This window comes from Barbus barbus (assembly GCF_936440315.1).
Source record: "Barbus barbus genome assembly, chromosome: 30".
NCBI lineage: Eukaryota > Metazoa > Chordata > Actinopteri > Cypriniformes > Cyprinidae > Barbus > Barbus barbus.
The window spans coordinates 15,322,859-15,334,897 of record NC_136758.1 but is presented as its reverse complement, the minus strand read 5'-3'; the positions used below and the strand labels follow the sequence as shown (position 1 = coordinate 15,334,897).

The window sequence follows — 12,039 nt, the reverse complement described above, 5'->3', positions numbered from 1 at the left end:
AATACGGGATTAATTTTCATTGTTATGCTGATGATACTCAACTATATAACTCAACAAGACCAGATGAAACTTCTAAACTATCTAAGCTAATAGATTGTGTAAAAAATGTAAAAGATTGGATGACCAATCATTTCCTCCTATTAAATTCAGATAAGACAGAGATATTACTTATTGGACCAAAAAACAGTACACAAAATCTCTTGAATTACAATTTGCAACTAGACAGATGTACTGTTACGTCCTCTAAAGTCAAAAATCTGGGTGTTATATTAGACAGCAACTAGTCCTTTGAAAATCATATTTCCCATGTTACAAAAACAGCATTCTTCCATCTTAGAAACATTGCCAAGCTTCAAAACATGCTGCCTGTTTCTGATGCAGAAAAGCTAGTTCATGCATTCATGACCTCTAGACTGGACTATTGTAATGCACTGCTAGGTGGTTGTCCTGCATCTTCAATAAACAAGCAACAGATAGTCCAAAATGCAGCGGCTATAGTTCTTACCAGGTCAAGAAAATATGATCATATTACCCCAATTTTACAGTCTCTGCACTGGCTACCTATTCAGTTCCGTATCATTTACAAAATATTATTACTTGCCTATAAGGCCCTAAATGGTTCAGCTCCTGCGTACCTAACTTGTCTTCTACCACGCTACAATCCAACCCGCTCCCTAAGGTCGCAAAACTCTGGACTTTTGGTAGTGCCTAGGATAGCAAAGTCCACTAAAGAAGGTAGAGCTTTTTCACATTTGGCTCCCAAACTCTGGAATAGCCTTCCTGATAACGTTCGGTGTTCAGACACACTCTCTCTGTTTAAATCTAGATTAAAGACATCTCTTTAGCCAAGCATTCCCATAATGCATCTTATAATCTTGTACTGCAGTTATATCTGATCAAATGTACATTATTATTATTCTTTAGCTTGGGTTGAACAAATAATTTTTGCTTAGATGGAACAGCAGCTACGCTAACTATGTCTCTATTTGTTTCTCTGTTTCTGCCACGGGATTAACATCCCATGGGTAACTAGGAATTACAGAAGCTTCAGTCTGGATCCAACCCTTAAATGATCTGAGATGACGGAACACCTGAGAAAAGATAATGCCAACCCCTCAGAGGATGCCAATGCTCAGACAACATACAGAATTACAAAATTTTGCCATAAGTTTAATATATTAAGGTTCTGCAATAAATATATATATATTGTGGAAACTTAAATTCCTGTAGAGCTGCTTTGCAACGATTTGTATCGTAAAAAGCGCTATACAAATAAATTTGAATTGAACTGATGTTCATTTATTTGAAATAAATGTATTTATTTTTATTTTTACTAGTATTTCATATTATTGACTCTTGAATGGTAATGAGCCAAGGAAATAACCTTGATAACAGGGAGAGCAGCAGCCATATTGGTTTGAAATGTTCCACCCCGTTTCATCCCTCTTTCTCTTAATGTCCAAACAAATGAATTTTTATAAATTGAGCTGGAGATGCTTCAAAAATCACCTCCAAAACAGAAAAGGCATCTGTTTCAAGGAATGACTCACTAACATTTTGTCTTCCTTGACAAAATCCTCTGTTCCCCTTAAGGCTGCAATTCCCGTGACACTTCCCATCATTCACTCATTCATTCATTTGTAAATTCTGTGTATGCAGACAGACATTTGCTAATTAATTTCCCTTTCTTTCCCCCTCCTGTCAACTTTTTACTTTTTCATTTGTATCGTCAATATCGTGTGGAGCTGTTCCCCCTGCAGTTCACAAAGCAGACATTTACACTGACAACCCCTTGTGAACATCTGCTGTGTTTGAACGCTGTCGTGCTAATCTTTCTCATTATAGGAGCCTGATCAAATGCCAGAACCGATGCCACTTTTCCGTCCCAGAAGGCAACTGTCGCGCTGTACTCGTTTTACTGCTGGAAAGTCAATTTGAGAGACACATATTGATGTATTTCTTAAAATTCTTCTACCGAAGTTAGAGTTATTATGTTTTCAAACATCTTCTGAGAGGATGACCATTGATTTTTTTTTCCTACATAGAAATTCACAGCTTAGCGTAATCACTGCTCTTGGAGGATCCAAACACGTTAAACAGGATTGCACAGAGTTTTTTGTATTCTATTAAGGCACTGAGCTAAGTTGGTTGAAATAGGGATCGGTTTCAGTCTCACTATCTTTTCCACACATGCCCTCTGAAACCTTTCTTCCACAATGCACCTTAGCCCTCATTGAGGCTGCCTGGAAGCATGCGGCTTTCTGTCGCACTCAGATAGGCTGCTTGTGAATGGAATGAAGAGAGATACAGGTCTTTATGGTTCACCTGAGCATTGCACAGCCCCATAGCGACCTCTCCCCACACAAACACCCCCTCCTGCACTGACACGCTATTTCATTTCCCCTCTCTAACTGTGTGATACATGGTAATGATGCCCAAAGCACTTTCTAAACACTTCTCTCCAAGGGCAAACGCTATTCTCCCCTCTCAGAGTCCCCTGCTGTTGTTTATAATGGTTTATTAATCAACTATGTACTAGAAGCCTTTCACAGTTTGGGTTTCGCATGCATAACCTCTTCTCTTTTCTGTCTTACAGCACCGGAGAATCCTGATTGGAGTGAGTATTTTTACATACTGTATATATATATATATATATATATATATATATATATATATATATATATATATATATATATATATATATATATATATATATATTATTTATTTATTTATATTTTTTAATTGATTGGCAAAAAAGAGCAGTAAGCAATTGAAGAAATATAGCCTTTGACTTTTGGTGTTAAGCATCAGTAAATGTTGAACACGATATCAGAAACCATTAACATTTATATGTATGATTCTAGCATACATACACGAACATTCAAAAGTTGTGGGTCTGTAAGATGTTTTCAATTTTTTTAAATAATTATGTTCACTGTTTAATCTGTTTAACAGATTAAAAATATTTTCTATTTTAATATATTTTAAAATGTAATTGATTTTTTTTGTGATGGCATGAAGGCAGATGGTTCTTTCAGAAATCATTTTAATATCCTGATTTGGTGCACAAGTAATAGTTCTTATTATCATTATTATGTTGAAAGCGGTTGTGCTGCTTAATATTTGTGTGGAAACCATGATACGGCCTTTTGGGGGGGGGGGGGTTCTTTGATCAATAGAGATATAAAAAGTATAGTATTTTGTAAAAAAAAAAGTAAACGGAGTGTCTATTTACACTAAGTGCAAATTAGTGTTGGCAAAGGTTATTTATACTAACGCCACCCACCAACGTGTGATTGGGTTAGTCAACACTGAAAAAAGATGCTCATTTAGCATCAGTTTCAGTGGCGTAGATGGTAAACCGTGTGCATTTTGATGCGTTCGACCCGAGTTTGAGTCTGCCTTTTGCCAAACTTTTTTTTCTCCCTTTTCAAATCTCATATCGCATCAGAAAGGCATTTATTTTCAATGAAAATTAAGGAAATGATCAAAAAGTTAAAAATAAAAATATCAGGTAGGGTTAGGGTAGGTGTAGGAAGTGCTTTATTGTCACAATATGGTGGCATCCATTTAATAATTTGAATTAAAACTATAATTTACACTCAATACGTTATTATTGTGTACTGTTTTATAATGTACTACAATACTGAGGTGCAGATATTTGCCAATATTTGCAATAAGTAGTATAAATAGCATATATAAATCTTGATATTTAACAGTCTAAATAGAATCTATAACTATTTGCACTTAGTGTAAATAGCATATTGTTAAAAAATACTGCTATTTTCACTTGGTGTAAATATAATCCATCGCTATTTACACTTAGTGCAAATAGCCACTGCCAAAAGTAAATCTTTTGTAGCATTATAAATGTCTGTATTGTTGCTTTTTATCTAATGAGTGCATCCTTGCTAAAAGGAATTGTTAATTTTGATTAAAAAATAATAATTTACAGGCCCCAAACTATTGATCAATAGTGTATGTATGAATTACATTCATACATAATGCTTTCAACTTCTATCCTATCGTTGTGTTTCATAATAAGTAAACAAAAAATAATAATTTAACAGTTAAATGATGCATCAAATTTGAACATTTCATTTCAGTCCATTTAATCTGTGTGGATTTTAATGGTCAGAAATATTGTGCAAACGCACAGTAAATGATTGAAACATATTTGAATATAACATCAAGAAAGGTTAACTTATTTCAAGAATGTTGAACTCTGAAGATAAAAACAGTCTTAAGAAGATTAGTACAAATGTTTGTCTCTAAAGATCTTAAAAGGGCACATTTTAGATGCTCTCTGAACATTGACGTTGTATGTTTCAAGTATCTGACTAAACATCCAAAAACAAATTAATATATAGCTTTGTTAGATGCTCTTTCTGCACATTCTTCATTGTACTGTTTCTCTGCTGAACCATCCATAGGTAAGTTTCACTGTGGCTTTGAAGAGGACACCATCTGTATGTTCATCCAAGATAAAACCGAAGAGTTTGATTGGACAAGGCATAGTGCTGCCACCAGGAACACTAAATATACACCCAACACTGGGCCCAGCAGCGACCGCACCGGCTCTAAACAAGGTATACGGCACATGTGCCACTCAATATTAAATCAAATCTGTAAATTCAATTTAAATATGTAGATTTAGGACTACACCACTGTTGTACATCACATAATTAAAATATTCACAAATAATTGAATGAATCGTCATTTATCAGTGTTGGTGGATGTTGAGTAAAAGAATATATCGTCAGCAAAGTGAAGGCTTGTGACTTGTAGAAGGGCTAATAGCATTAACGTCCAAAGGCACTTTCAATTTCTCATGTTGCTAAAGGAGAGCATGGGCTGGCTTTTGATTGGATGCAGTTTAGGGGAAGATGCTCTGTGGGTTCCATTAGCTGCACTTTCAGAGAAATGGTGTCAGTCATTAAACTTGACATCAGTTCATGATAGCGCCGGTGTGCAACTGGATAATTTCTTTGGGTCAACACATCACTAATGCAATCAAGTTGTCTAGTACTTTGGTAAAGTAGTGGAAACTTGAAAATGCAAGTCATAAGTTCAGAAGAAAAAAATTGGTATGGTGCTTATTTAATCTATATATTGAAGTGGGTTTTTTAGAGAGAGTGCTGCAGGGATGACGTCATTTTTGTAAGATTTCCCAGAAGTTAGCATCACACAAAGATTTTTTGGCTTTTGGATTATTGCAGAAAATGATCAACAAAGTTTGTGATTCTTACATGTTGTGTTCATCAAGATAATCTTCACAAACTAACACTTGACTAAGCATAAAAGATTTAATGAATTTTGAAGCCTAAATATGATCTCCAGAAGAAAAAAGCTAATGCTAGGCTATAAATGAGCAAGACTTAAATATCACATCCATTAAGCTTCCGACAACTCTTTAAATCTGCAAATTAGAAAGTTTGAGTTCGAATAGTTTGGAAGAGGCCAAGTATAACCACAACGAGGCTATAAGCATGACTAGTGTCCCTGACAATCTCTGTTGTCCCATTTAGCTATTTAGATTATTTGTAGTCAGTGCAGAGTTCATTGGAGGAGTATTGAGGCTTGGAGAACTTAGCCTGATAAGTTAGCTGATTTGAATCGCTGTATGATATTGATGCTATACAGTTATAATTAATGTGCCTAATTCAATTCATTCTCTGGATTTGATGTATGTATACACTACTGTTTAAAAGTTTGGGGTTAGTATGCCTTTTTAATGTATGTTTTTTTCAGCAAGAATGCATTAAATAGATCAAAAGTGATTTGCCATTACAGGGATAATTTACATTTTAAAATATATTAAAATAGAAAACGCTTATTTTAAATTGTAATAATATTATACAATATTCCTGTTTTTACCATATTTTTTACATAAATGCAGCCTTGGAGAGCATGAGAGACTTTCAAAAGCTACCACAGTCAGTCCTTGTTTATGTACTTGTGCATTTTTTACAGGTTTCTACATGTACATTGAGACCTCGCGACCACGTCTGGAGGGAGACAAAGCACGACTGTTGACTCCATCCTTCAATATTGCCCCTAAAAACCCCTACGGGAGTGTGGCTATCATCCCAACATACTGCTTCAGCTTTTACTACCACATGTATGGGAAACATATAGGTGGGTTACTGTTAGCACAGTACATCATAAAGAGTCCTGATGTGATCAACTGTGGGGAATGTATGCAAATGACTTGTTTTAATAGTGCCTTCTAATTAGTGTTGATGTGCAGCCAGCTGTAACCTCTACAACTATGGTCTGTTTGACATAGCTTTACTTTGCAAATGAGAGCTTGATGACCTGGTCAGTCAGCGACACAGTCAGTGTCAGGCACATACAAAAATACTCATTTGCTAGATTTCAAGATAAAAAAAAAAGATCATATGTCTAAATGCCAAGTTCTGTCATGAAACTCTAGATGGTGCAGGCTGATGTGTCATTAATGCAAATTGATGATATTCACAGCACTAAAGTACTTGGCACAGCTGATTGGCTCATGTTGCAATGAGCTTGCTGCTCTACATTTAAATGGCTGGTTAGCATTCACTAGAGCAGTTCCTCTGAAACCCTCCACCTTCCCCAGCTCCACCTGTGTAGATCTGCTATGTGTTAGTATATATGCTATTTGTGCAGCAGCAGGATGTCTTAAATCAGGGTGTCCAAACTGCGGCCCGCTATCACTCCTGTGGCGGCCCGTGAGGGATTTTAAAAAAAAATGATAAGAATCTGCAGAGGTGGGCAAACTACGGGCGTTTTCATCCAGTCCGTGATGCAGTTTTTCCAATATGCAGTATCAGTAAAATCCAATAGATGGCGCTGTAGCCTGTAGTGCAGTATATAACCCCTGATTTACACCATCCCGCCGCTCCAGTCGATCCACGGCGCGTTTCAGAAGCGGCTCTCTGCGCGGCTTCACTAAAGACAGGCGCCGCGTCTATTTTTGACGGATGCCGCGTTCAAGCCGCACAGCGAATACAGAATAAAAAGTCAAAATATCTATATACACTACAAAACTGGCACAATAGTAAATAAGTTACATGTTTTAAAAATGTGAAAGTGTTCATTTGTTTTGAAAAATGCCTTGTATTGGAACTGTTTTAAAAATGCTTAAAAGACTATCCAGTATCAGAACAAATGCCAGTGTTATCCTCCTGCTCACGGTACTGTAATTTGGGGGAAAACATGGAAATAATTTGTCATTTTATCTTGCAAAGATATGATTTCTTCTTCTGGATCTCACACACATTTTTATGAAAATGGATATAGTACAGTTTTTTCTGGATTACAAATCGCATTTTTTTTATCTGAAACATGCTGTAATTTCCAAGGTGACTTATATAAAGCAATCAAGGTCAAGCGCAAAGCGTGCTCATCAGGATTGGTGATAAATGAGAAAAGGCAAGCGAGTTTAAATATTCCAGCAACCACGCCGCTAGTTTCAGTTTCGCTTTAAATATTTAGGCTGGGCGATTATAATATATGTTTATAGTGAATGCCACTATAATTTGTTTGTTTTTTACTTATGTTTTCGTTCTTTTTTCTATTCTGAACACTGCTAAATTTACAGGACTTTTTGTGGAGTGTAGGGAATATAAAAACATGTTTCTAATGTTTGTAAACGTTTCGTTTATTTTACATTATTTCTGAATGAAATTATAAAATGTGTCATACATTAATTGATTTGTACACCGATGCAACTTATCTGTGTGTCATAAAGTGCTCATAAAAATAGGTAGAGATGGTACAAGAAAAGAACAGCCATGTATGTACAAGTATACATAGTACAGTAGTAAGTGAGTGTCGATTTAGAACAAAAAAAAAAAAAAAAAAAATCAAAGCTTCATTTGTCATAAATGTATTATGCGGCCCCTCACTTAATGTGGAAAATTTGATGTGGCCCTCGAGTAAAAAAATTTTGCCCACCCCTGTCTTAAATGCTCACAGCACCGCATCAGCATATGTATTGGCAGTAGCAAGTTCCTGTACTTGCTTTACAGCAGCAGCAATAATGTACAACAACAGCAATAACCAACAGCAGCAATTCATCGGCAGCTGCCTAGAAGATCTATTCCACCAAGACCAAATACATTAACACTGTCATATCCATCACCATGCTAAAATCTTCCGAGAGTTGTCATGATAGAACTGCTCTCTGGTTAGGTACGTATAATATATCAACATAAGAACAGCTTCTTTTTTTTCTTTTTTTTTACATTTTATGTAATGTACGAATGAATATACAAATGTTTTCAAATCCTATAAGGTTTAATGAATATTACATTCATCATATTATTTCTCATAAATATGATTGTTGTGTCACAAGTGCAGCTTTATATCTATAACAACATTGTCACAGATGCAACTTGAATATCTCACAATTGTGATATCTTGTAAATGTGATGTTATAAATGTTATAAATAATCTTTATTTTTCCAATTTTAAACATCATCTAAGGATTTCCTGATTTACGTTTTTAAGATCTATTTTACATTATTAGATGGAAACAGGCTTCCATATAAATCTATCTTGCAGTTGCTACTTTAATTCTCATAGTTCTGACTTTAAGTCTCACAGGTTGGATTTTAATTGGATTATAATTTAGACTTTTTATGTCAAAATTGCCAATTTATTTATTATATCTTATTGTGACTTTATACGTCACATTGCAACTTTTTTCTTATTTTAAACTTTATCTGAATTTATTTTTTTATATTTCATTTTTACTCTGAGACAGACATGGCCATATTTATGCGTTAACACGCTAGTCAGAAAATTGCAGTGTACACTTTAGCCTTTTTGGGATGGAAAACCTTGCTATTAAAGGTTTCTAGTGGACTGTAAGTGCTGTAAAGCAATAACTTAATTTGTGCTCTATGGATACATTTCTATAGTTCCTTTTTTCATGCTCACTTTATGCTGTTGCAGTTGAGCTGGACATACAGTTGCACTTCTGAGGTAGTGATGACCTCCACAGCCCCTCAGACAAGCTTGTAACTGCAATTTTCTGCTTCACAAAGCGGTGTGTGCTTTTAGAATAGAAAGTGTGGGGATAATTCCAACTCACCAGGGTGTTCTCTTCCTGGCTTTTGACACGTAGTCTCATCGGGCATCTAAGGTTAAAAATCCATGTGCCCAACAAGATCTTCTGTCTGGCTGCAAAGCAAAGAACTGAGACAACATGGTTAGATGGCTGTGTTGATATAAAAATCCTCCCAATTGCTTTTAAAGGTGCACTAAAATAATTTTTTATGTATGTTGCTATAGCCTGTATTCCAGTCGTCTTTGACTTACATGACACCTAGTGGTGTGGATGCAGCATCATGCAAGTGTTATCGGTTACAGATGATATCCTATACAGTTGGGCAAAAAAAGTATTTAGTCAGCCACCAATTGTGCAAGTTCTCCCACTTAAAAAGATGAGAGGCCTGTAATTTTCATCATAGGTACACTTCAACTATGAGACAGAATGGGGGGAAAGAATCCAGGAAATCACATTGTCTGATTTTTAAAGAATTTATTTGCAAATTATGGTGGAAAATAAGTATTTGGTCAATAACACAAGTTAATCTCAATACTTTGTTATATACCCTTTGTTGGCAACGACAGAGGTCAAACGTTTTCTGTAAGTCTTCACAAGGTTTCCACACACTGTTGCTGGTATTTTGGCCCATTCCTCCATGCAGATCTCCTCTAGAGCAGTGATGTTTTGGGCTGTCGCTGGGCAACACAGACTTTCAACTCCCACCAAAGATTTTCTATGGGGTTGAGATCTGGAGACTGGCTAGGCCACTCCAGGACCTTGAAATGCTTCTTACGAAGCCATTCCTTCGTTGCCCGGGCGGTGTGTTTGGGATCATTGTCATGCTGAAAGACCCAGCCACGTTTCATCTTCAATGCCCTTGCTGATGGAAGGAGGTTTTCACTCAAAATCTCACGATACATGGCCCCATTCATTCTTTCCTTTACATGGATCAGTCATCCTGGTCCCTTTGCAGAAAAACAGCCCCAAAGCATGATGTTTCCACCCCCATGCTTCACAGTAGGTATGGTGTTCTTTGGATGCAACTCAGCATTCTTTCTCCTCCAAACACGACGAGTTGAGTTTTTACCAAAAACCATATGACATTCTCCCAATCCTCTTCTGGATCATCCAAATGCTCTCTAGCAAACTTCAGACGGGCCCGGACATGTACTGGCTTAAGCAGAGGGACACGTCGTCTGGCACTGCAGGATTTGAGTCCCTGGCGGCGTAGTGTGTTACTGATGGTAGCCTTTGTTACTTTGGTGCCAGCTCTCTGCAGGTCATTCACTAGGTCCCTCACTAGGGGTGAGATCTTGCGTGGAGCCCCAGATCGATTATAAGTGGTCTTGTATGTCTTCCATTTTCTAATAATTGCTCCCACAGTTGATTTCTTCACACCAAGCTGCTTGCCTATTGCAGATACAGTCTTCCCAGCCTGGTGCAGGTCTACAATTTTGTTTCTGGTGTCCTTCGACAGCTCTTGGCCATAGTGGAGTTTGGAGTGTGACTGTTTGAGGTTGTGGACAGGTGTCTTTTATACTGATAACGAGTTCAAACAGGTGCCATTAATACAGGTAACGAGTGGAGGACAGAGGAGCCTCTTAAAGAAGAAGTTACAGGTCTGTGAGAGACAGAAATCTTTGTTTGTAGGTGACCAAATACTTATTTTACCGAGGAATTGACCAATTAATTAATTAAAAATCCTACAATGTGATTTCCTGGATTCTTTCCCCCCATTCTGTCTCTCATAGTTGAAGTGTACCTATGATGAAAATTACAGGCCTCTCTCATCTTTTTAAGTGGGAGAACTTGCACAATTGGTGGCTGACTAAATACTTTTTTGCCCAACTGTAAATGCGGTATTTACAGTCAGCCATTTAGCTGTTCATGAAATCTCAAAAAGTTATTCGAGTACTGATATGCCTAGAGTCCACATCTCATTTTTAAAAGTACTATTCATTTCTTGATGTGTAAAATGTTTTAATGAAGGGAAAAAATTGCATCGTTAAAGAAGAACAAAGTAGCAACAAGGCTTTTTTTGTGTGTTGGTTTAATGTTCCACTCTGGTTAAAGGGTTTATTTTTTTCTCCAAAAAGCTTATTTTAGCATTAATAGCATCACATCTCTGTAGCACTAGTCTCATTGTCTCCTCATTTGCAAGGAAATGAACATACCATTTGGCCGAATCCCAAACATCTGAGAGACTAATACAGATTTTCTTCCTGCTTTTCCTTTCATCAGCGTAAAATTAGAGTGTAGCAATTACGTGCCATATATATAACAACAGCAGTGATTGTGTTGTGGACAGTTTTATGATTGATTTTTGCTGGAGATGAAGATGAGATAAGGTCACCGAACCTTGCAGTTGCTATGTTACACAGAGGAAAGGTTCAAAAGACATTATGTAGTTAACTGGCCATATTGCGCATAAGGACTTCTACTGACACTGAGTGCATCTGCCCTTTTCCAGGAACATTAAATGTGTATTTGAGGCAGAAGAGCCAGACGGGTCAGGATACATCTGTGTGGACCCTGAGTGGGAACCAAGGAGACCGTTGGAGGCAAGCCAGAGTTAACATCAATCCCACATCCTCTTTTCAGGTGCCTCTTTTTCTCGCATAATAATACACAATAACGATAATATATAAAAAAAATTATAATAATATAACATTATATGATACAACATGGATACTCTTGTCCTAATTATTAAAATATGTATTATTTAATATACTTATTATTTCAATATGTATGCATTCAGAACGAAATGAATGAAAAGCCACTATGGAGTGAAAATGTTTTTGACTTTATTTTCCCATCCATTCATGTAGATGGTTTTGGAGGGTATACGTGGTTCTGGCATTGAAGGGGATATTGCTATAGACGATGTGACCATAGAGGAAGGAGAGTGTCGAGACCCCCCACCCAGTAGTAGTAAGTATATTGAACAAGAGTTTTTAAAGCAATTATTTAAGCAATGGCTTTTAATTTTATTGCAATGA

At 36.6% G+C, this 12,039-nt stretch overlaps 1 protein-coding gene across 2 annotated transcripts in view; it reads left to right on the top strand.

Moving 5' to 3' along the window:
- mdga2a (MAM domain containing glycosylphosphatidylinositol anchor 2a) overlaps positions 1-12,039 on the top strand; it is a 143,378-nt gene that overhangs the window by 128,322 nt on the left and 3,017 nt on the right. For both annotated transcript variants that reach the window (XM_079386072.1, XM_079386073.1), the window contains 5 exons: positions 2,597-2,617; positions 4,434-4,589; positions 5,974-6,138; positions 11,511-11,641; positions 11,869-11,971. In XM_079386072.1, coding sequence (XP_079242198.1) covers positions 2,597-2,617; positions 4,434-4,589; positions 5,974-6,138; positions 11,511-11,641; positions 11,869-11,971 — 576 coding nt within the window. The remainder of the gene's footprint in view (positions 1-2,596; positions 2,618-4,433; positions 4,590-5,973; positions 6,139-11,510; positions 11,642-11,868; positions 11,972-12,039) is intronic.